Source organism: Manacus vitellinus, unplaced genomic scaffold (genome assembly GCF_001715985.3).
Source record: "Manacus vitellinus isolate BGI_N305 unplaced genomic scaffold, ASM171598v3 scaffold_8_pilon, whole genome shotgun sequence".
NCBI classification, from domain to species: domain Eukaryota; kingdom Metazoa; phylum Chordata; class Aves; order Passeriformes; family Pipridae; genus Manacus; species Manacus vitellinus.
The window spans coordinates 2,918,919-2,945,723 of NW_021940864.1; the positions used below are offsets into that span (position 1 = coordinate 2,918,919).

At 39.2% G+C, this 26,805-nt stretch overlaps 1 protein-coding gene across 1 annotated transcript in view; it reads right to left on the reverse strand.

Moving 5' to 3' along the window:
• ALK (ALK receptor tyrosine kinase) overlaps positions 1-26,805 on the reverse strand; it is a 225,744-nt gene that overhangs the window by 73,970 nt on the left and 124,969 nt on the right. The window contains exon 6 of the mRNA XM_018085039.3: positions 2,971-3,102. Within this exon, the coding sequence (XP_017940528.2) occupies positions 2,971-3,102 (132 nt within the window). The remainder of the gene's footprint in view (positions 1-2,970; positions 3,103-26,805) is intronic.

Genomic DNA, 26,805 nt, shown 5'->3' on the forward strand with positions numbered 1-26,805 from the left:
ACAAAGTAATTTCTAGTGTGGCACTTCCATCAGTCTGTTAACCCTGGACATCTGATCCCAAGTCAACACACACACACAGTTTGGCATCTAATTCCACAACTCCTTCTTTGAAGCTGCCTTTTACTCCTGCAAGAATGTCTGATTATGACTCAAACAGCAACATGCTTTTCTCTAGGGTTCATCCCTCTCTGATTTTACACTCTCTACACAGACTAATTGGTTGCAATGCAGAACAAGCACCATGACATTTCATTGGCCATTAATAAGTAAAGAGATGTTAACAAACAGCAGGCTTTAGGGAGATTTTTTTATTCAGCTAAGAAAGGAACAAAAATCAAATGAATAGGAAAAAAAACCCTAAATAATAATAAAATCAATCAGTACCTGCACAGCTAAAAGACTGTGAAAGGCAAAAAACCCCAAACATCTCCTGAAGCTCAAAGAAAGAAGCCCTTGGTTAATGGTAATTTTAAAAGCTCTCCCCTCAGTTTTGAGCATAACTACATCTTTTTCTGACAGCTCTTTTGTGTAAGCAGAACCACTTGGGAAACCCCTTTCTCTGCTTGAAAAATCTGAATCACTTTTTACCACACTTGTAAAAAGCTGATGAAAACATCTGTGTTGCTCAGGAGCAAAATGACAACTAAAATGTTGAAAGATGGCATATGTTTTGTGTTAGGCTGCCATGCAGATATAACTGACAACTAAAATATTAAATCACTTCTCTGTTTTGTGTAAGAAGCCTTATGCCAACAATATTCAATATAGTAAAGAGGCAAAAGCAGAGAAAGCAGTCATAGAACTGAGCACGCTTGTAAGTGAATGAACAGACATATCCCCAACTCAGGCACTTGCTCAGGCAAGCCACTCTTTTTTGTTGTCTGAATGGAAGATGGTGGTTTTAGGACCTTTTGGTTGGGAGTAGAAACTCACATTTCCAATAACTGTGGCTGAATACAAGACATGGGGTCTTCTCCTCAAGCCAGGGAGTGATGTTCTGCTAAACAGTCGGTTAAATATCTTCCGCTTTTTACATTTTCTCATTGACATTCTCTGTACATTCTTTTGCCGACACAACTGTAAGTGCTGTAGTGCTTCATGGGAATGAAGCACTAGATGGGTGAAGCCATAGATGAATACTGCATGGAGGCAAGAAAGGCAATGAAAGCAAACCCTGTGGATAAGACATGCCAGGCAAGGGTTGGCCGCTTTACCGATTGGACTCATCATGGGGTACAGGGCTAAGGGGCAAAAGCAGAGCCAGCCTCCTGATACCTGAATGTGGCCTGAATATGGGCAACACACCAGCCACAGGTGCAGCCAGTGTTTCAAAGTAACAGGGAAGCGTGTTCCTCCAGGCCTGCCCCATCCCCTGGTGGTATTCAGTTTACACTCCTGATTGGCACAACTCCACCTTGTGAGCTCTGCTCCCACTGGTATAGACAGGATTACCTTCACAAGGCTGAACCATTTACTGCACACAGACACAACAGTGTATCTGAACATACGGTTGATGATAATGTTCCCCTATTTCCAATTAAATGAAAATGCATTCAACCTACTGGTTATAATAAGCTGCTAACTTTTTTTTTAAATTATCGAGTGGAACACAATAGAAATACCATTATGAGGTTTTAGAGCTCTGTTTTAAAGCTTTTAGGTGAAAATAAGGTTTCAAGATCACTAATATGAAGCATTATTGGTTCTAAGGAGCTGCAAGCCCACAGTGCTGACACTGTTCCTGTGAATTTAATGTTCACTGAGTGTGTCATTAATGAACATAATTTCAAATTGTAACAATGCCTAATATGATGGAGAAGCATATAATGTCAAGCTTTTAACTAGTTTACTAGATGATCCTAGGTCAGAAAAATGTTCTCCACACCAATAAAGTCTGTTACTTTATTTCTTTATTAGCAGCAGAGGAGTGAAATCTGCTGGAAGTTGTGTGTCACTCTTACCTTAAGTTTTTGCTAGGAATAGCAAAGGTGTGTTAGTCTAGACAATCACCTATATCAACTCAGATTGTTTGAATTACCTTACACAGAGTCTCCCCTGTTCTAGTTGCCACGTATGAAAGCTAAACTGAGAACATCTGTCTCTTCTATTCCAAAGGCTTTTGCTGGTACCGGTATTTTCATCAGGGAACACATTTTTTTTGCATACCAAATCAATGGAGTGCTATTGTCAACAGCCCATAGGCTAGATCAGCTGTGACACATACACTTTAAATGATGAACTCCCAACATTTATTTTTCTTGAGTGCCCTGTAGACAACCATACAACTGACAATCCACCACTCCTATTTGTAGAGTGGCAAAGGGGAAGATGCTGGAGAGGTAGAATTTATAGAAAAAGAGATAAGGCATCTTCAGGATAGTTAAAGGAAGGTCCTAAAGTTCCACAGCACATTTTAGAAAGTACTCAGGCACAGCAAGTTTTCAGAAAACTCAGGCTGCTATCTATCTTCTGCTGTATTTTATTAGACCACTGGCTGTTGAAGAGAAGGCAGAAAACCAGAGGAATACAAAGACACAGGAGTTGGTCAAAGACAAGCTACTGGCTCTACTCATTTTTCATCTTAGAAGTTTTCTCCTTCCTCTCCCTTCTGCCACATGCTCTGCTACATTTTGATTAAAGGCTCTAACCAACGACACATTTCATAATTCTGTAAGGCATCTAGCTATTCAGGCTATACTTCCTTTGCATTTTTGATCAGGACCTTGGAAGAGACGAAGCACCGAGAGCATGTTAAGAACCTGCTGCAGAACTAATGTAGGCAAGTACAGAAACATATCAAATGGTCCACTCCAGGCAGATATCCAGAGAAACTGCATGTGTTATGGAGGAAACGGGTCTTTTGATAGTACCAAATGAATCTGTTAGTGCTAAAGTCTCAGGCATTAAAATTCAATGCAATCAATGCTTTTGGAAAAGGATGATAGAACCTGGGTGTTTGGATTTACTCACTGCATGTATCTCCCTCATCTTCTCCCTCGGCGCAGTCCCTGTTGAAGTCACACACCTGCCCCAGCCTGATCTCTGTTCCATTCCAGCAGCTGAAGGAGCCCTCCAGAGCCATTTTTGAGAGAGAAGATGATCCTAGAGAAAAACAAACAAAGAAAAAAAATAAACCCACAACTACTTCAGATTATCAAATTGCCTCCCTCTCAACCAACAGGTCATAGGATCCTGCATAGCACTGAAGGGAAGAACACCTTGTAAAATCCCCCCAATACAATAATTACTTGACAATTATTTTGTTTGACCTGTTTAATCTTGTCAATTGTCTAATGGTCCACCTAACAGAGCATTTCAGTTCCCCAGGCCTTTCTGATGCTATAACATGGAAGACATCTCTGACCTCTAAAGGGTTGAAATCCTGCAGCCTGCTCTGTGGTACTTCTCAAGAACAACAAAACACATGATAGGTTTTTAATTATGTGTGTGTTGTCAACTGCTACACTGGCAGTCCTGGAGACTGATATCCTCTCTGCCTATCTCAGGAATAATATGGCTACAGGGTTTGAAAAGAACACAAGCTTTCATCGTGCTCTCCCGGCAACATGCATTACCTTTCCTTCGGATATATCATGTTGTCATAGTCTCTCTGCAGGAAAGAAAACAGTCTGATCTCTACTCGTAGTTTTATTTCTCTTCTATACCTACTCCTGCATCCTGCATTCCCTGTGTGTCAGGGAGCCACAAAAGACTACATCTACCGAGATACAAAAATCACCAGTTCATCTTACCTGTGCTAAGCAGCAAAAGGTAGCCAGCAATGTGCAAAGGAGCCATCTCTCATGAAATGAGGTCACTGACCACTACAATCAGAGGTCAGTATCATCCATTCAGAAATGATCCTGAGTAATTGTCCTGTAACACCATTCTTTTGTGGAGGCACTTGATTCCCTTGACAACTGAGAAGTCAGAGATCATGTAGCCCAACAGGTGTCATCTTCCTTACCATAGGAATTTTCTCATCCCAAGTTCTTTGTGGTCAAATGAGATACTTAGGACAAGGTCTTTTTTTTTTCAATTTAAATTTTTTTTAAGAGACACATGGTCTAGATTAGACACCTGAAGGAGACAGGAATTAGTTCAGCAACATCCTGCAGCCAGAATGCATGGAGGAGGCTAAGCTTGAGAAATGCCAGAGTTCCTTCCACAAAAATCTGGCGTAGATGCAATTTCCTGACGCCTTCCTGACTCTGCAAAGATGTGTTTCCAGTCACTACTAGAGGGTAAGCCCAGAAATACAAAGAGATCTGTGCTGTCAATTCCCCATTGCAGCAACAACTGCCCTGTCTCATCTCAAATGGGTAAATGCACAAGATTAAACCAAAGCCTCTGGGCAAAGTGAGCCATTGTTTGCCTAACTCATCCATGCTCACTAAACAGTGAAACTACATCATGTTCTCTGGTACTACAGGGAGTTGGGAATCACTGGCGATTCAATTAGATGTGCACTTGATACTTTTATTTATTATTGCCTGCCAAAACTAGAAATTAATGAAGCATGAACGAAAACAACCACTATTTCTCTTCAAGCTTATTTTATGGCACAAATCAATTCAGGAGTGGGGGGAATACATGCCAAACCTTTTTAATAAAGGACCACAGCTCCTGAAAAGGGTGCTCTGTGTTATTGTCAGCTCAATTTTTTTGCCTGCCTTTGAGCAATTCTGGCTTGCCACATACTGGCTGCACAATGCCCTTGTATTTCAGTCAGGGTCAAGGCATGACTACAGAGGAGAGCTTTGCAGAACAAATAGACCAAGCAACTTGGAGCTAGCTACTGGCAATTTCTGTGGGCTCCTTGGTGAGGGTTTAAGGCAATGAGATGGTATCTTCCTTGGTTTTGCTGTGCTTCTTACAAAAATGCTCTCTCAGAGACAGGTCTGAGAGCCTCCCCTATGTGAGCTACAAAGCTCTTCACATGCCACAAGTCCCACAGAGGGCTCAGGTCAGTGTGCAAATGGACGCCAGAAACCCGTAAGAAGTGACTCTGGTAACTCAGTAGGTGACCCCTTCTCCTAGGGGTGTGCAATGAACCTGTACAGCACTGTGTTGTTGGAAGCACCACCTAAAGAAAAGTTAAGAGACATCCCAGAGCACTTCCATGAGGTTAGCAACATCATGATGCTCCTAAAAATCTGTTAAGTTCTACTCAAATTCAGAAGTACTCCTGTCTCTCTGAATTATCCCACAGATGGTTTTGAATCTGATGTTTATTACCAGCTCTCTTGTCCCACTCAGTTTATCTGCAGTCTTTTCAGCAATGTCCATGTTTTATACCAGCAGCTGCAGAGTTACACAGAGATTCGGAGGAGTGGCTGTTGTAAACAATGGAGGTGTTCTGTTCACTCAATTCATTATAACTTTTTAAAGGCACTTGGTTTTCCAAGCACATGACTGCATTAACACTAATTATAATGAAACCAAGGCATTCAAGAGAACCTACTGTCTTCCAGGGTGTCTTTGTTGCAGCCCAGGAGCACAAATCTCCTGAAGTCAACTGACAGTAGTATTTAAAAGATGTCAGTTGCAAATAGAAATCAAGCAATTCCAGGAGCTATTCCTCCAGAACAAAGCAGCAGATTTGCATGCTCACTCATCTCTGTGGAGATGGGGCTTGAATTAGCTCAGATTTGCATTAGATGCATATATACATGCTCCTTGTATAGGTTAGAGAACACAAATAGCAAAGCTGTAGCCTGGGGAATGGTTGGGCTCTGCGACAGTGCATGATTTATTCCTGTCTCTTGTTTGCTTGCTTACTGTGTGCACAAAGGCAAAATGAATTGGATAAAGGAGATGATTAACTAGTAAAACAAATAGATAACCAAAAAAAGCCCAAATACAAATAACCCTTTTAATGGGCCACTTGATGCAGATGTTTGCATCCAAGCTCAAGGAAACTCAATTTTTAATTAAAATACTTTGTAAGAAAAATAGACATCTGATCTTTTCATTTCTCAGCCCAAAGCACTCCTGGCAAAGTGAACCAGAATGACCTGGATTGCTGAGTGAAGTGGTGTCAACTCACACACAGAAGATATGTAAGGAAAAGAAAATGAATGGTATCAAATAAGTATCAGAGTAAAATTTGTGTGAGACATCCTTTATATTTACAGCAGTGTTTATGTAGCCAGTGGCATCCATAAATTACAGCAGTAATTAAACTCTACCGTGGCTGGCTTGGAGGCTTATAAATCATTATTTAAACAGCAGCATTAAACAAATGGCATTTCAGGCTCTAAATTGAAAGGAGAAACAAACAACTCCTTGGGGAACACGTGCTGACTTTGTACCTCACAGGCCCTGCTTCTGAACATAGTCTAGACCTGGCAGTGTTCAAATCCAGTATCAGACTCTGGACACAAATGACAGTCTGGGATCTTTACTGCCCATGCTTTTGGACTTAGTTTCAATATATCAGGATGGAAAGAGGAAAATCATGTGGCTTAGCCTAATGTAGGATCAGCAACTTACTGCTCAGACTGTGGGATGTATTTCAGTCCTCAGCAGATTTTCTCTGAGTTGGGCTGCCTCTTCTCTCTTTCCCTGTCTCTTGATTAGCAGAGTAAATGCAGTGTGCCGGTGAGTCTGTCTGTGAGGAACACAGCCAGAAAGATTGTGATGTTTGATCACAGCAAAATGGAAAACTTTAACTTACTGCCACCACACTTGGCCAGGCCGGATGGAAGACTGAATTTCTTGCAGGCATCCACAAAAATATCTCTTATCTTGCAAACTGGCTACGCTGCTAATTATCATGCAGGATTAATCAAGATGAACATAATTATACATTCACATGCTACATTCAACTTCTTAGGCCATAATTTTTAATTCTACCAAAAGATTTTTGGATGAACATAGTCAGGTGAAGCACTCTCGCTCAGCACACATTAAAACAAGAGAGTTTAGTAAGACAGTACTTGGTTGCTGTTCAAAAACCGTGTCTGTTGCAGTCTGCAAAAATTCCAAAGACCTGGGATGAATGTACAGTCTTGTGCACGTTTTACCAACAAGTAGCTTCTCTCTAGTCTATCCTTGAGGAGCCCAGCTGGATACAGTTGAGTTGACTCCAGTGGTTCTCAAGGCAAAACCCTGTATGTCCACAAGGTGCAAAATTTCCATTTTTAATTGCATGTATGTAGTAAGAAATACCTACCATGGAAGTCCACCATATTTATCTAACCATATGTGCTACCTCTCAAAAAAGGAGAAACTTTCCTACTATTTAATTACACCTCTTGAAAAATGTTTTTTAATATGCTAGTGCCATTAAAAAAGGCCAGTCTAATGTGCCTCCACTAAATGCCCTGATAAATCTGGGATTGTGCAACCTCCCTGACAATGTCTATCTGTCACAAGTATTTGTCATTAGCTTCTCAATTTCACCTGCTCCTCCTTTGGTTTGGCTTCAAGGGCTTTGACTTGACAGAGATATTTTAAAAAAGAGCACTTGGGGGATTTAAAGGTTTTGTGAAAGAAAAAGGGAAAAAAAAAGCTGCTGTCTATTAGAAAAGGTTAGTGAAAATTCTGGGGAGTTTCTGATTGTTGATTTTTCTATGACTTGCCATTTGTGATGGGTACATCATTTCCTTACTATTCATCTTCAATTCTCCAGCCTTACAGCAGCACAGACATTTGAAGGCTGGTGGCTCACTTGGTGCTGGGGATAGCCACATTTCAGGACAAAGTAAATTTTCTATTGATCCATGTCATTAATACCCCTGCTTTCACCATTAGAGAAGTTGGAAGGTATGAAATAAAGGAGGTAAGAAAGCGAGAGAAGCGAAAGACAAGTTCATGTTTGAGAGAACTGAAGCCATCTATGGCAAATGGCCATTGAACTCCAATGTGATATAGGGCAGATCACATAAATCAGAACTTTCCCAGCCAGCTACACTGCTCTCATTTTCCAGACACACACCTCAGGACACCTGTATTCATATCAGCAAGGAAGACAAGCAGTTGCAGCTGCAAATGAGACCAGTGAGAGAGATACTTGGAAAACACCTTGTCCTTAAAAAACGCTTTGATAAAAAAATTGGATTTCAGGTTTCTCACACCAGGCAGCAAAAGTTGGTCAACGCTTCATAATTTCTGACTTTAATATTTGTAACCTCATTACTACTGTTACTGTCATTGCATAAAGATGTAAGTGAAACCACATTTGTAGGAGGAAGTGTTCTCTTTTTCCTTAGACTGCCTGATACAGGCAGATAAAACAGCCCGTGTTAGTACATGCCTGAAAGCTTGCCCATTTTTCCAGTTACATAAATTGCCTTTAATCTTCTTATTTCGCTTCCTATACATAAAATGCGAATAAACTCATCACAAGAGCTCTGTGATGTTCATTTCATTAACATTTGTAAGGAAGTAAGATGCTATGATAAGTCATGAAAAAATTGTAAGGAATTAATTTACTCTGTCTTCACAGTGCAGTTTGAATAATTTTCAGTATAAAATGAACAGGGCCATACATGTGATGAAGGCAGGACAGAGGGTAGCAAATAACTTCCCACTGAGGGAGCATCCCCTGCCCTGCATGCTAAGGGCATAACATTCCCACAGAGCTACTACAAGATGGGAAAACTTGCTCATTAGAGCTACATAGAAACAGAATTTTCATCTGACAGAAAATGTCAACATTTCAAAATGTACCTAACCGTAAAATAAAAATGCCCAAAGTTCTCGCAGAACAAAAGATTCAGATCAATTCTGGGTTAGAAATACTGACTTTAGTGGTTTCAATACGTGAGTAATACTGTCATAAACCCAAGTAATTTGAAAAACTTGAATTTAAACAAAAATAAAATGTTGGGCAGGAAACTCAAGTGGGAACTTACTGGTTTGGAACACACTCATGCCCGTAATTCAGCCAGCTCAGTTCTAACATGCCTTCCCTCTCCGCTGCTTCAAAGCAGGGATGTTCTGCTTAGTGTACAAATTTTAAAACATCTGCTCCTTCTGCATTGCCTAATCCCTGCGTGATTGCTTACACAGAAGAAAGCTTCTCAGCACACCTGAGGAGCCAGCACTTGCTCACTGCCACATTTCAGTAGCACGAACTCTCTCCAGAGTCGTGCAGCATTCAGACTAGCCAGGCCCTCTGTGTTATCTCAGAAGTGTTTTTGACCAGCTATAGTTACTTTCCCTACCTTTTGATTGAATGACTTGCCAACATTAATGTTGGTGTGATGTAGCTTCCCTGAACTTACAGCAAAAACTAGCTTTCTTAGAACTATAATGAAATAAGAATGCAGAAACAGAAAGTTAGATGGATTTCACACTTTCTCAGTTTTCAATTAGGGAAGTTGGCTGAGGGTCTTCATAGCTCCTGAGACAGCAAAAAACTGTTGAGTGCAATAAATGACATGATATTGTTTTCCCTATTAATCTTGCACAAAATCTAGCTGCTTTTTTGGCTTTGTTAGGTAACAGGAATTTTTCCTGTGATTTGCTTACCAATGAATAAACAGCTCCGACAGCACATCCAAAAATTAACAGTAAATAAGTCAACAGCAGCAGTGAACTTAGAAAGAAAGTGTGATTTTCCATCATGCAGTGATACCTACATATTCTGTGGTATTTACTAAATTGAAAAGGGTCAAAAGAGATAGAAAATACTTATTCCCAAATACTGTGTATTTCATAGTCATTGGAACTTTTTTTAATGTAATCTAACACAGTAGATATTTAAGGTTTTCACCCCTAAATGTGAACATTCTGACTTAGAACAATATAATGGCATAGAGGAATTTTATTAAAATGTCAAATCTCATTTCTTTGGCTTGCTTTTTGTTGCCCTTATTTCAATATCAAACTGCACTTTATGTTTGATACCCTTTTCTCCAGGGTTGCATCTTTGTAGCTACCATTGCATCTTTGTGAGATCAAAAAAAAAAAAACCAACAAAAAAACCTCCCACCCAGATTTCATACTTCTAAAAGCAGCGAATACTATATTTGTAACAGTAAGGAACAGGTCAGAAACAAAAAGGCCAAGCCCCCATTTTTTGTGAATTTTTCAAAATACATACCTTGTAGAGGGAAAATAAAAAGGTTCAACTTCTATTATTAATTCTGCTATTCCCATCGGACCCCTCGAGTCTGAATAGGCTTGGAGACCAGCTCTTATCAGCCAGCAACCTCTCCCATGGGAAACACAGGCCAGACTGATTGCCAGCTCACTGGAAGATGAATGCTGCTTGCCACATGCAGTGCATTGACAAAATCGTGAGGTGGTTAAGATCTCTAAGCTTACTTACAGTCAACAGGAGAAGGTCCAATCTCAGCATCAGACACAGAACTGAATATGAAATAAAATAAGGCTACTGGAGAAAGGGCATGAAAACAGTGCTTCCAAACCTCATGTGTGCCTCTTGGGTAAACTGTAAGAGCTGATTAGATACGAAGTACATGTAATTTTCCACATTTTGCTTCTTAGGAGGCTTAGTTCAAATCCATTTTCAATTATTAAAGTAACTGTTACTTTTGCCTGTTCAAGTTTCTCAGTTCCAAGCACAAGCAACACTGCCACTATACACAGCAGACTTTTTTCAATTCTTGGTTCTTAAAAATACCACAACAGAAAATCCCAAACATCAGTAACATTTCAAAGACAAGGCAACTGAGGTACACATCCACCAATTTCAATTATGTAAATAAGACTGTAAATTGCCCAAATCAGACTAACTGACTCCTGCTGCAAACTCTCCCAGTTGGACTGAAGTTGCCTAGATCCAAGAAATAAGCTGCAGAAAGGACAGACTGGACAAGACTGCTTGGCTCTGCAAGAGCTGATTCCACACAGGTCAGATATAGCATCTCAGCAATCCCCCTGTCTTGCACTTTCAGCATTGCCAATACAGTCAACAAGAGAGATACATTTGTATGACTTGTGAAAAACACAAATGGTATGAGGCACGACACTTAACTGTATTCAAACATCATTTTAGATAGGAATCAGATTTTTCATTTCTAAAACACAATTCGGTTTCTATATCTGTTTAAAGCAGTCTCTCTCCTTTGGCTGTCAGCAATACTGAGGTTTATGTCCTTACTACAGATCAGTTGCTGGGGGCGGTGGGTGGAATATCACAAATCAGCACAATCCTGAGCATCCATATATGGTCCCTTTCAGCAGGATGCAGTGATGCATCCTCACATCACAGCCAATGCTTTACTACGGCCTCAAAGTGGAAGAGCAACAGCTGTTCCAGGTAGCAGCAAAAACTTGCCTGGGGAAGAAGTTTCCTGTTGCACCCCTTTCCACTGGGCCAACCTCTGCAGTTGTGAAAGTGCAACAAGTTGTCATCAAGGAACTAATCTCCACTTTGTTTGAAAACTCAGGAACAATACCCCAAAATCTCAAAGAGTAAGCAAATTGAAATTGCACATGAGCACTTGCTGTGAGGGAGAGCAATAGTTACACGTAACAGGTTTGCCACTGGGAGGGACTCAATGTGGATGGAGGCTATCCAGCTTTTAGTTCTGGGGAAACAAAAGGGAACTGCTATTTTACCCTACCTCCACACATCGCTGAACATCAGCATGTTGGTGAATCCTGTGACTCATGGGTGACTCTTCCAGCTGAATGCACCAAGAACTGCCTACATCTCAGTGCTCTGAAGCCAGTCCAGTGGGATGGAGAAGTAACAGTTCTTTGCTCTTGGGTATCAGGCTGTGCTTCAAGGCCTTGCTACACTTGAATGATGTTATCCCAGGAGCAAAGCTGCTGAAGGTCAATGGTCCGCAACATCAAAAAAAGCCTGGAGAAGGACTCCTTCCTGGAGTCCATATCTCTGCTGAAGGACCTCTGCTAACCCTTGAACATGCCAAAAACTTACAAATTGCAAATGCTTACTGAAAAAAAAACAACCTATGTCAGTGAATAACACAGTGAATAACACTGTGTAAGCCAAGGTATTTACTGAAGATATTAAGGAAAAAATGCCAGGAGGGATAACATTACAATTCCGAGATGACCATCCAGGTTTTAGGCAGCCTCTCTACTGTCTTGTGGCATGCTGAGAGACATTTTGGTTAATGCTTTCCATGCAAGATCTCTTTCTAAAATGTATACTGAGGTGCAGAGAAAATTGGAAGAGTTGACCAATATCAACACAGAGAATTAGCATGCCCTGAGATTGAAATGCCTGTGGGTTGCCACCCACAGGAGAACAGTTAAATAATATTAAAATGTTTTTTTAAATAATTTTTTAATATAGTAATAGGAATCTTAACAAACAGTTGCTATAAGTAAAGATAAATCAAGGAGACAGAATCCGTCTTATCCGCCTCTCTCTGACTCTAGGTTTTCTTTATGATCTTTACCCTTCAATGAGTAGACTGTTCAATTGACTCTCAGAATATTTTATAAAATTACTCAGAATGGACAGTCTCATGTTCAAATTTGGCACCATAAAATGTATGCCTACCCAAAATATCCTTTTGTCAATAAGCTTTTTGTTGAGTGCAAGCTCCCCTTCAAGATTTTTCCAACCCTTTTTACCCTCTTTTAGCTAACGGATTCAGCTGGACATTAATTAATCATTAAACTACCATCAGCCACAGTATTAAATTCTTACAAATTTGCTACTGCTGTTATTATGTAAAATGCTCCTCCCAGCTGAGTAGGTTTCAGCAAAGCTTAACACCTTGTTGAGTCTTGATAAATCTATTTATAAAATGCAAATGTACCTCTTTCCGGCAGGCAAATCCTTTACAACTGCACAACGATTCATTATTACAAAATAGAGAATTAGGAGGACACACAGTTTACGGATCATTCTTCATGAAGTCCTAGCAAACACAAACATTTTGGGACAAAACAAGGAATAAAAAGAGAATATGAAATGGCAAGCCCCATTGCAAACTAAATGGGATTTGTCTGGTCTTGTGGCAAACCGGGGTAGTATAGTACCCACAAATAATTATAGGAAGGTTCAGAAGGAGGAGCAGAGCATGTAGAAATGACATCCAGAACCCAACCCAGCCATACTTGCATACTATTCTGATTGTCTTGCAATTAAAAAAATTATTAGGTTTATGAGGAACTAAGAAAATAGAAATATAAACCAATTTACCTGCTACAGGAAGTAATGAAATTCTGTATACTCTTCACCAAACATCTCCTGGATTAAGGTGCAGTTTGAAAGAAGGTATTGGCAAAAACCCCATCCGTTTAGGACAGGGTTACAGTTAACAAGCTGTAGTGGACAGGATTAATTTGAGAGCACAAAGTGCGCAAACACACTGAATAATGCAGAAAGGACCACCAAACTTTCTCTTGGTCGTGAAATGGACTAGGGGAGATCTAAAAGCTACTGTACAGGTGTCTACACTTGATCTTGAAGTATCAATTTAAAAGACCAAATAATGATTAACGTTAATTTTCACTAATTTTTCAAGTATTCTCTCTGACAGTGGCCATCTTGATGAGGACAGCCATCTTAGGGAACAGAAACCCTTCCTCTTTCTTGCTGTGGTCCACTGGTTGTTCTGTATTTGTACTTCCATTCACCTTAAGCTGCCCATTGTCCCCTCTGTGGTATAGTAAAGTTATACCGAGTGCAAAGGTGTTATATATCCACTATATATTTTTTACAAAGAGAACAGTTAAAACACCTGACTTTCAGCCCTCTCAGGGCTTTAACTTAATGGGATGTGGATGCAGTTCACCAGCCATAAAGAATGTCACTGGCCAACTACTTATATCACTGCAGTATCTCAAAGCCTGGAATGCAACACAAAGTGCATGGGGAATCTACATGCAGAAAGTTTAGTGAAACACCAGCAACAAAATCAGCTGCCCTGGATTTGTACTTAAACCAGGAAAAATGCCTTGCCTCCTTTTCCAGGATTTCTTGAGAAACAGCAGTAGGATTCCTATGCAGCAGTAGTTACAGTAAAGGCTCCCAACTTTACTTGGATCATGCCCTTCCTTCCCATCCCATAGGTCATTACTGCTGCTTTTTAGTGAGCCATATAATTTTAAACAGTCTGTCAATGAGGTATCACAAAGATGATAAAAGTGCCTTGCCCTAGCATCTAATGGGGATAAAATCTGTGATCCAACGTCCCACAGGTGGTAACACACAGGAAGCCCAGAGGCCTCTGGGCCCACATCAGCCAGGTCTTTGTGGGCAACAGCCACTGCATTTTCTGAGGGGTGTTCAGCAGAACAGCAGGGCAGCCAAGCGATCTGCGACCTGGCAAAGGCAGGGTGGCAAATTCAAGTTATCGGTCATCCAGGTTATTCTTGTCAATAAAAAGCCTGGCATCCTTTTCTCAATAGCAAACAAAATGAAAAAAAAAATTAAATAATCAAGGACTGAGCCCAGACACAGCAGCCCAGTGTAATTTCTTGAGGTACTTCAAATCAGACTCCATTTGTGTGTGCAGGGGCCCCGCACTGCTTTCAAATCTCCTCTAGGAATGCTGCCTATCAAATAAGGAATCTGATGGTGAGGATTTCCAAAATGGTACTCATGTTGTGACCTTGGATAAGTCTCTTTGCTTGACAAAGACCTTGGATAAGTCTCTTTTTACCATGACAGAAAAAAAGTGCCACTTTGTGGGGAATATATGGCCTTGTTATTTTTTAGAATAGCATAATTTTTTTTCACAGAAAAAAAAAATCTCATTTTTAAGAGCTTCTAAAATGAAAATGCCCCCTCTAGAAGAAAATGTTTGCTCAGCAGTACTTCAAAAGATTTTATTTGACCTGAAATAAAACATTGGTTAGCTCCAGGAAACTTGCTATTGTTCAAAGTTTTTTCCAGTTCATATATTTCATCCTTGCTTTATGCCTTTAAACAAAATTTCCAGTAAGAAAAGCCTAAAGTCAAGGGAAAAGGTGTGAAAACTTAGTTTCTTCCATTATTTTGTTTTGTTTTCTTTTGTCAAAACACTTACTAAATTTGCACTTTGAATAGCATGGAGGGTGACAAAATCACTCGAGTCATTACCACATGCTAATGCAGCATCTGTCTAAGGAAGCTCTGGGTCATTTCAGCTTGGTCCTGTCCCCAGAAATCTACTCAATGTACCAAAGAGACAAGTTTTTACAATGCTAATATTGACAGGACTGACAACGTCCTCTCCATTTGGCATGCATTAAGACATGCAAATATTAGCAAAATGCAGGTTTAGCTGAGGGAACCTCAGATTTGGAGAGCAGTGAAAACCAGCCAGCCACGAAGCCTGCACAGTCTCACGTGAGCACTACAGAGGTATCATGCTGCTATTGCCTTCTCAGTGAGAAGCAGCACGGAAAACAGTTAATGTAAACTCAACATTAAAAATTTCACTGACAATTAAAATGACAAATTAAACTGATCTACATGCAATCTGCAAACTTATTTGGCATTCACTGATTGATGTAGTAAATTAGATACTAACAGCTCACATGCAACGTTATAAATCACTATCTTCACTCAGCAATGCATATGTGGTGTCAATTTTTGGTGCTGTGTAAGTTATTAAATTTTCTGTAGATGAAGCACTGAGTATCTGTTACAGTTTTAGGATGAGACTATGAACTGAGACTTTCAATGTCTGACCAAAGTTACTTGATACTATTATAACTGCTCAGATTTCCTAAATTCAAGTGGAAATTGCTTTTCATTGTAGTGGAAAATAAGAAAAGAAACCTAACAGAACCCAGTCTGGACCCAAACTTCTTTTTACTGGACACATATTTGAAGCTGGAGAGATGCTTTAGAATCATGATTTATTTCTCCAAAATGGTGTTTTTATGAAACACCCACCTCTCAGTTTTGTTGATCCTCAATAAAATTCAGATCTCTTGCTTGAAGAAACTGCAGCAAGAAATGCTACAGAAGGGCCCTGAGATTTAAGCATTTGGCCCAATTACTGCAAACAAGGCAGAGTCCTTCTTCTGTGCTTTTCTATGGATATTACTTTCCACGAGTCAACAGACCCCAAGTACTTTCAGCTAGAGAGTCACAAATTCACAAGGTGAAGATGTTCCCCTCCACAAATCCCAGGCAGCGCATGGCTCCAGCCTTAGCAACAACACTTCAGCTCACAGTTGTCAACACTAATGAGTTAAACTCGACCGTGATGAGATCCTGGAGTTATTTGTAGCTGTGGTACAGGTAAGTCCCTTTGGTTGCAGGTAGACATCCTTCCCCAGCTGCACTGGCAGGAGAGGTTATTGCCTCCATCTGTTCACAACCGCTTTCCCTCCTGATCCGCTGATGAAGCAGCATGTGCAAGTACTCCCTAATTTATTTCAGGCAAAGTCAGACAGGTGACACCAGAACAACAGTTCTTACCTACTCAAGGATTTTATGTGAAACTCTCTCATTTCCAAATGACGGCTGCTCTTTGGGCTGCATGAAAACATCTTACAGACTCTTGTGACCTGTTAAAAGCAGCAGAGCCACAACACAGCACTACAAGGTAGAGGAGCAACTCAGCGGCTCTGCTCTAGTCACTTTTAAAAACCATCATTCTAAAACATGAGATAATTCTGATACGTGATAATGTTCTTACTAGTCCATGCAAAGCAACTTGCGGAAGAGGGAGTATTTCACTTCCCTTTTTTAAAGAGGGCATACTGTGGAACATCAGACTGCTAACTCCCACTGTGTCTGCAGCTTTGGGAAAAGTCATAAACACAGCTTGGTCTTTTTCTGAGATATTCAGCTCAAGTCTGCTCCTAAACCAAGGGGAATGGAAAAAATAACTGCAAGTGTGCTCAAGCTCAGAGGAAATTCTGTCTTAATTTATAACGACACAAGAGGGATCTCTCTTTAAATCAAAGATGGAGATAAAAGGATGGGTTTATGTACAGGAAATTATTACAGCTTTTTTTCTTTTTCTGAAGAGTACTTAAAATTATTAAAACACAATGACCAAACAAAAAACCCCCCACCAAACAACACCACTCTTGGCACAATTTTCTCTTTGGAAAAGAAACTTTGGTTTAAATTTTCCTGATAAAGAAGAAACATTGATTATACTAACATAATGGAACAGAAATTCCCTGACATGACTCTTAATAGTGTATCATGCTTAAGAAGTCCTGTCAGCTGAAATTTAGTCTAGAACTCAATGATCTCCAGGAACTGGATTTGAAATTACTTACTCCTGAATGTAATGAGATATCCTTCAGCAGTAGGATGAATTAAGGTTCAAGACAAATGCTGAATATAATACAGATCTTAACCTCATTTGGAAGCAATGTTGTTTAAGGCTGTATTAAGGGATTGAGTTACTGCTTCTGCTTAAACAGAAGTGACAGAGTCATTCACATGGGTAATAAAAATAAACAAGATAATGCAATAGAAAGAATTGCACCTACTGGTAAGGAAGTAAATGAAAAGTTAATGTGGATCTTCTATTACCAATCTTTGGAAAGTGGCATGGGATCCAATCTCCAAATGCAACTCAATTTAAAAATTGAGGGCTATAAAGAAAGTTGATCAACAAAAAAATCAAAGCTTTTACATAAGAGTGATTTTGTAAGGATGCAGAGAAGCAAACATTATCTACAGGATTCCATTAGAAGGCTCTGGGTTGTAGCTCTGCTTCTAACAACAACCACTTTACCTTTCACAAACACTCTGTATCTGAATGTTCTTCTGTGTGAAAGAACTGAGTCTGTTGGTTTTCAGAAACATACTTTCTTTTCTAGACCCATTAATAAAATATCTAGACAGGGGACAACCACAGGGCTGATTTCTGGTTTATAATTTATACAGGTTTCCAACTGCAGAGAGGCTTTGAGGTCTGACTGGAAGCACCCTGTCAAAGCTGCAGGAATGAAGCTTGTCTTGGTAATGCTGATATTGTAAAGTATACCTGGATAGCACAATTAATCTTGCACTCAACAATCAAACTTTTTTCAGGGTTTATCCTAACAGACTCCGAATAAACTCCTGCAAAATAATTACTATAAAATGATTTATCTGGCATGGTAACCAGTGAGTGTTGAGAATGTTCAATAGAGAATCTGTTCATTAAAGATTCTTTGCCTGACACTATTCATTCACAAGTGAGGAATTCGTGGGCAGACTTTATAGATTACAGGTATTAAAGCACCCACTGGCTTTAAAAGGATAGTGGTGTTAGAAATCCCAGACAGCAATTCTTCAACCAAAGCATTGTCCCCTTTCTGACACTCTGATGATGCTATGATGTTAAAGGTGGAATGAATTGCCCTCTGAAGTGCCTCTTTTTCTCTCTGTTGACTATAGAGGGACCCTAGAGACTAGCTTTGACATGATGCCTAACTTTCAGATAGCTGAAGTCACAAAAGATGAATACCATCTTGTCTAACTTCATACAACAAAGCACCTGAATGTCTGAACTAAATCTTGCCTAGGGAGATTGAATCTCATGATGTTGTGAATTAGATGACTGGTTTATTATACAGATTTTATTCTCTGACAGTTCAGTTGAGGTCTAGACTGAGAATTTTGCTGAACGGCAAACTGAATTAGCTTTGCAATTGGAGTTTAGGGGAAGATTTTTTTTTGATCTCTTATCCACTGAAAATATTTTCTGGCCTTTGTTCAAACATTAAAAAAAAGCAGGCAGCATCAGTGGAATGTACATGTGCTAAAAAAGAGCTCTCTTATACACTACTAAGACAAAGAAATATGGAGAAAGACAAGTCCATTGTTTGGCTCTGTAAACTGGAAAAGAAACTGCCATTTCATTAGTGCCTTACCTATGCACTCTATATGAAGACTTGACACTTAATAAAACCCACACAAGTACAGCAAGATTCCTTAGTGAAGCTCTGCTATGTCCAAGCTCCGCCTCAGTAACGTTTGGAATTTGTGCAATTTGCTAGAGAGGAGTCCCCAGAGACAGTGCTTAATTATACCAACGTGGCTGCATCTTAGGCAATGCCTAGCATTAACTAAAAACTCAACCTGACAGCCAGTCTCCTCTTTCCTGTTGTTAGAGATGCACCTGTAAAATGCTGGTTATTGTTGATGCCACAACTGGCCTGGTTCTGTTCACATGTCTTTCACTTCTAAGATTAATGAAAGGACTATATAAAACTGTTTCCATTTCCTTCCAACTAATTCCATCCCAGGTGTCAACTAATCTAATGCTCACTCACTATGGCCTGGCCAAAGGGCTTTGGTCATCTTTATTCATCTGTTGCCACTAGCCTTTGTATTTATGCTAAGGAATTCACAATGTAATTTCTTTGTCCTTTGCTTGTACTCAATGCACAGCACAGACTCATCTGAGCGTACTGCTCTGAGATGGCACAGCAGTATGAATAAATGGAAACAGTAATAAACTTCTCTGTAGTCTTTACAGAACAGTATCATGGTGGGCTTGCAATGTATTTTGCATGATTTCCATTTGGTGGCATCCTGCCTGGCCATGACACTTGGGTTTCATTTCAGCAATTACCCTAATTGTCCAGGAAAGGAATACACTGTTTACTTGAAAATTCAAAAAATAATATGAACCAGAGAATGCTCTGACTGCTGTTACACTTGAGAAAGACAATCCTAATGCAGTACAGACACTGCTGATGACTGGTACTGCTAGTAACAGAAGCAGCAAGTAGAAGCACATTTATTATAATTTGAGGAGAGCTACATGAAGCCCACATTCTACAAATCAACAATTAAGATGAAGACTACTTGCTACAATATAAACTTATAATGGAGTAATAATTGCCCTAAAGGTTTTGTGATGAGATTAGAAAGGCAGGAATGTTTTGTGACTAAAGGGAAAGAGGACAAATAGGCTTGTCCAAATGAGAGAAATTGCCTGATTTCACTTGGGAGCAGAGGAAGTTGGAGGTGCTCCAAAGGTGAAATTAGAAGAAAACAAAAGATAAACACTGTAAGCATGGAAGACCACTGCAAAACACTCTGTGCAAACATGAGCAGGTCAAACATCTCTTTTCCAACACAGGACAGAAAAGGTTATTTGCATTTCTCAGTTGTAAGTTATATTTTTAGCAAATAGACTTTGTATTGCAATCCAATTAAAAAAAAATTGATATAACTTTATAGTTATATGTAAAATGGAAAACAGTAAGTGTCAGCTTCAGCCTCCTTTACCTACAATGAAAGAACAGCTATAACTTAAATCTAACTCTTCTGTTGGTTGTGAAGAGCCAAGCAATGATGAAGAAACTGAAATCCAAATCAGCAATGTTCCTATCAAACCTCGTTAGGCTCCTCCTTTTTCAAAAGCTTTGATAAATATACCTAGGGACAGACCTTCAGCTGATGCAAACAGTTGAAGCTCCAACAATTATTGGGATGATGCACAATGTGCTTTACAAATTTCACTGGCAGAAACTCCTTACAAGTAATTGCATAGTTACTCACTTCCTTTACTTTGGGAAATAGCTTGTATGCAATAAATACTTCCTTTACTTTGCTGTCTAAACAACTTGGCAATTTCTGTAGACAGGTGAGTCATTTTGCTACTGTTTTGTTACTGATGTGCACAACAAGAGCCTGATGAATGAACACTGTTGCCAAAACTTTATGCTTAATGTTTCTGATCTTACAGCCATTGGTTTCCTTTTGTAATGGTTGCATTAATATATGTTCGTGAACACACTGGTGACTTTCTATAACTCAGTAGCAATGCTGTAATTTCATCCTTTTCATATATATCTTCTTTTTTTTTTTTTTTGGTACTGTATAACCTGATGCTGGATTTACGCAGTTGTTGCCTACAGCTTTAAATGATGTTTCAAAAATCTAGTACATAATTTAGGAATATTCACTGCTGTAGTCTACAAAAAATAATTTACTCTAGGTTGTGACTGACGATTCAACCAAAAGAGCCTAGATCCCAGTATGCCACAACCCATCATCTCACAGAACCAGACAGATTGCCTCTCAATCCTCAAAGGTTTTAGGTATCAAAATAGCTGCTCTGTTCATCTCTATTCAAATCTAATGAAAGATCCACCACGGATGATATTTTTGGAACATGATAAATGTCTCTTACAGAGCTGACTAAATTATGTTTCCTTGTAGATCTGAAAAAACACATTTCCAAACCTCTTATTTTGCTTACAAATTTGCTGATACTCCATCAATCATGTCCCATGAACAATACACTTCAGTCTGGAATTGGACTCAGGATCCAGCTGACTCACTTAATGCTTGCAACCTCCCAGTTATAAAAAACTTCACCAGTTCAGCAGGCAGTCAGTTAAAGAAAGGAGGGGAAAAGATATTCTTAAAACTTCTTTCATGTTATAAAACCTGACTGCAATCTAAGATCTTGCCATCCACGTGTGACTTCTGGATCAATAAGCCATACTAGCAGGGCCTTCAAAGGCTCGATTCATAAAAGCCCTGTATGCCTCATTTATGGAGGTACTCTGTAAAGCTGCCTCCATGGAGGCACCGTGCACAGTCTGTCCTTTCTCATCCTCACAGGTGGAAGGCATGCCTCAGTGCAGTCCATTAATGATGGCATTTTTGAAAACTCCTAGGGGACTAAGGAGTGTGGTTCCCATTAATTTGTGCTCCTAAGTCACTTGGCAGCTTTTGAAAGTTCCTCTTTTCCCCATATTTTTCACGTCTTCAAAGTAAAAGAATTGCAACACACGGTTTTAATGATCCTGACTGACATTCTGATGTGCAGCCACTGGATGTGAGTTTTCAAATACAACATAAAGGTCTTTAATTTGTTGAAACTGCTTTTCAAAAAACTTTTTTCCCCCTTTACAGATTCTTAAATATTTCAGGGGAAAATCTGGATGTTAGGTTTAGTCAGTTGTCATTTCTGTTTCTGGATTATGGATTTGATTTGGAATTACAAGGTCGAGGCATTTTGGTTTCAGTTGTTCTGTTTAAGTGCATCTACTTCACGGTACCCATCACCAACGTGCCACACCTCTCCCATACTGATTACAGTGCAGAATTGTTAAACAGTGTCTGTGGTTTCATGTAGAAATTGTTTTGCTAAGCAAGCTGGCTGCAGTAGACCTGTAGAAACAGTACAGCAGGACAAAGCAAGCTGGGCTTCCTGAGGCAGAAAGCATGAGGTTTTGGACAAGAGTGAGAAGAGCTGAACAGGGTCTTAGGGCACAACTGGGGCAGATTTGCAATGAAACCTCGGACACAGAAACCAAGCTGAGCTTGAGCACTTAAGATAAGCCCTGAGCTACAGAAATGCCCTGAGCCAAAATGTAAAGAATTCTTCCCTGTGGTGAAGAAGGAGAAGGAATTATACCTTTTTATCAATCTTACATATAGTGCACTGCTACAGAGCAGTGGTACCTCAGAAACCAGTGTTGGTATGCATGACATTTAGGCAGGCTTTAAAAAAACGAAGGTTCTTGCTGCTGACATTATTTCATTTTCAAGCAAACACAGAATATCTTCTTTCCTTATTGTGTCATCTTCTCCTCATTCTTGCTCCTCATCTTTCAAAACCTATTTTGCTCATCAATGGCTCTGGTGAGATGTGCCACAAAAAGGGACTAGTTTCCACCTGAACATCCCACATATTTATCTTTGCTTTGGAAAATTTTAAATGTTAATTGATTAATTCTTGTGCATTTAATTCAATTTTGACAATTCACTGAATTTCCTTTACTTGGTTTCTTTGCCAGTTCAACAGATTATCCATCTAGTTAGTTCAGTCTGGTTGATTGAGTGGCTATCTGATTAAGTTTGATTGCTCTAGTTAATGAATTGGATTGTAAATGTTTATTCCCATCACTTTCTAACTGGTCAAACTTTTTAATCATTTCCACTATCTAAACCAATTAGTCCTGCCTGACATCCTGTCATTTATTTTCAGCATTACTGGTTTATCACCATCTCTTCTTTCCTCATCTCTCCCTCTCCCTGTTACCCGAAGGGAACCTACAAGAAAGATGGACAGAGACCATTCACAAGAGCATGTAGTGACAGGACAAGGGGAAATGGCTTCAGATTGAAAGAGAATAGGTTCAGATTAGATATTAGGAAGAAATTTTTTACTGTGAGGATGCCGAGACACTGGAACAGGTTGCCCAGAGAAGTTGTGAATGTCCCATCCCTGGAATTTTTCAAGGTCAGGTTGGATGGAGCTCTGAGCAACCTGACGTAGTGGAAGATGTCCCTGCCCATGGCAGGGGGGTTGGAACTAGATGATCTTTAAGGTCCCTTCCAACTCAAGTCATTCAGTGATTCTATGATTCTATTCTTCTGCTCACACAGTCTGACTCTATCCTTTTTGCTTGATCATCTCCCTTTTCTGTTCTGACTTTCTAAGCTTCCCCACTGTCTCTCACTTCATAAAGGATTACCATGGTATTCCTTCACAAACATGAATGGAGTTCAACAGCCAGGTCTTAACTTCAAACCTCAGTACTATTTAAATCAGAAAACCTTTTCCTACGGCTAATAAGGAACTTCCTGGATATAAAACAAAATTCAGAGCAAAACTACCCCAACGTTGTTTTTCCAAAAATCAAGGATCTGCATGCCCTCTGTTACAGGCCAGCAGTCTTTTGAAAAAGTATGGGTTTATTATGGAGAGTAAAGGGAGAGTGGGACTGTCATCCGCTTACACAGTAGAGTCAGATTGCATAAATCTTTGAATCTGGAGTAATACTGGTTTAAAATCATTGGGTCATCTGTAAATCATCATTGTCCTTCCCATTTCTGAAGTGATAATAGTGAATCTTATGATTGTTTTAATAAATCCAAGCAGTTAAAACATCACAAGAACTAAGTGGCAGCAATTAATAGTAATAAAAATAAGTTCAATTTGGGGAAAGCAGATTACAGAGTTCATTTTCTTTCACTGAATCAATGGCTCCCCTGTTGAAATAAGCCTTAATTAAGGGAGAAGGTCAGGATAAAAATCATATACAGCATTAAAAAGATAATGTATTGGTCAATTCTTCAAGGTGTTAAAAAGTACTTAAGACCCACAAGTGCCAACATTTGCACTGTCTCTCAAGCAGTTCCTAGTACCTCTTATGAGCAGGTCCTTCCCTTTGGATTATTAAATCTTTGGATTTTAAAGGCTGAGATTTCTCAATTCTGTTTCTTAACCCAAGTCACCTAACCTTTTATGAATTAGAGTAGATGAACCTGCTTACTCAGGTAATACAGTAACTTTGCCTAAGAAACACGCTCATTTGGAGCTGCTCTGGCAGATTCCAGCCCTTCCACCTTCTCTATGGAAGCATCTATTTTAAAGACCAGTTTTAAGTGCATTATTACACCATCTAAAACATTTCTTTATAGCTCCCTCCTCCGTATCGTAAAAACCCAAATATATGGTCAGTTGATTACTAAATAAAACAAAAGAACAATAGGTCCCATTCACAAACAAACTGGCATGACAGACCTGTGAAAACCAAATGCTTTAGATATTCAGGTTTGTTTCCCCCCCCGCTATCTATTTGTTGAGCACACTAATGTTCTAAATAGATTAAATTATTTAACATAACCCTCACTGTCTAAATCTGGCTCTGCAAGAAGTAGGTGTTCACAGTCAGCAACAGAAATGCATAATCATTAATTCATTACTGCAAGAAGCTACTCTGCCACTAATTGAGTTACTGTGCCTTTTCTAGAAGCAATATTAAAACTAAATTTGCTTAATTTTTTTTATTCCTAGCATTACTATAACTTAATTTAAAAAGATGAAAGTGAAAACAAAGATAAGCCCCATAACAAGTTCATTAAATTTATTTTACTTAAATTGGCACAAACCACAAGTGAAATAACTTTCACTTTGGAATGACTTTAAAATGATTTAACTTTACTGCAGCCACCACACTCATCTGTAAAGCAGTTTTTTCTCCAATACAAGATCCCTACAGGATTAAAACACTAGCAGGTTAGAGATAGTTTTTGGCACACAGGCTGAAGTCAGAATAATCAGTCATACCTCATGGGGGAGCAGAGGTGAATGGGTAGGAAGGTGGCTGCCAAAGCACTTGGAAGCAAATATTCTTAAAATAGTAAGGCTTTTCCAAATGCCTACTTAGTGAAATTAGACCCTCAGGAAAACCAGCTCAGTTGAACTGTATAAATAGCACAGGCCACTCCATGGAAAATGCATCCAATCTGCCTGATTTTTTTTTTTTTAAATGAAGAAACTTAATCCAAACATACTTAATAATTCCCATTGATTTCAATTAACTCTGAACCTTTCCTCTGGCTTGGTAAGCTCTTTAACCATGGCATTAATGCCAAAGGAAATTCTCCAGCTTCCTTTACACAGAAGTTACCTGGATAGGCCAAGTAAATATTTTGGTAAATGTTGGTCCTAAACCTCAAGTAGAGACAATTACTTTTGAAATTATGACTACTTTTCTTTTTTTAATCCTGTCTATTTTTCAGTTTTATAACAACAACACATTACTGACTGTGCTCATTGTTCTGTTCATCTGAATTTCTGTACGGGGTGGTTCTCAAGACCATACAAGATGACATGGTTGATTCCACTGAAGGTGCATATCTTCTTTCCCCTATCCCATAATTGCAACTAAACAAATAATATATAATAAAATATTGTCACAATTCAGTTAGTTGTCTCATAAATTTCTGTAAATATCTTGCAGTTTTACTCAAGTGAAAATTACTTAAATGTTATAAAAAAAATTTTTAAGTTAATTAACTATTAACATCTAAATTAGCTGTGTGTCACGTGGCACTTCAATTTGAAACACATTTAATTTTTTTTACCATGAGAAGAAGCAGCTGTGGGAACAACCTCCCCAGGGATGTAGTAGAGTCCCCATCACCGGAGGTTTTTAAGATGCAGCTGGTCAGGGTTCTAAATAACCTCACCTAGACTTCCTTTCACACAAAAAGTTGGACCAGATTCTCTTTGGAGGTTCCTTCAACCTGGGCTGTTATGTGATTCTATCACACACACTGATGTAATCTCAGTCTTCTGTTTGGAAGAGGTTAACTCTTCTAGGCAATTTTCCAGTAGGAAGCATCAAGAACTCATTTTGAAAAGGGGCTCACTGGTATTTCATTAAGTTCAGTTAACCACAACATCCTGTCATGAAATTAATTTATAAGACAAACTGCAAAAAGTGAGTATACGTGGGAAAACTGAAATGATACATATTCAGGTTTTGTCTGAATACACAAAACCATCACTTTAGTAATGCTTCAGATACAGAAGCAATCGTGTTTGGAGAAAGCCCTTATTGATCTCCTGCAGCTGATTCATAAATCTGTTGCTAGACTATTTATAAAAGGGAATCATGAAAAATTCTGTGTGGCAGTCAGTCGTATTTCTTCACACACGTTGCAAGTCCATATCCTTACTCTTTCCTTGCTATCTCTTCTTTCAGTAAAATCATCTTCTGGCCTTCAAAATTTTTCCTTTCTTGAGAGGTCCTCTGCTTTACATCAAGGATTTTGCCTTTAGTACAACCTTAACTTCAATTTTCAGAAATTTGCCTTATTACAACCATGAGATCATTACAAAACTGACTGCCTACAGCTCTGAAGGTAATGAGTGTATTTCTACGTACTTTCAGTATCTATTGAAAAAAGCTATTGCTGAGTGGACAGAAGCATTAACTTAATCAACAACACACAGTCTTTCCCCTCTCCAAAATAAATGGTTTTTATGTTGCTTACTGAGCTTGAAAACTTGAAAGCTAAGTGCTTCCTCTTGGACAGGCTGAGTGTCTGAAATAACTGCTTTTAACAGCCTTGGAGCATCATTAAACCTTTAACACGTTTCAGAAGCATTTGGTCTCCACGCCCCTTACGTAAAAATTTACTTAGAATTGGTAAATCGAACATTGCTAAGTAAAACAATGTCTTGTCATTTACTT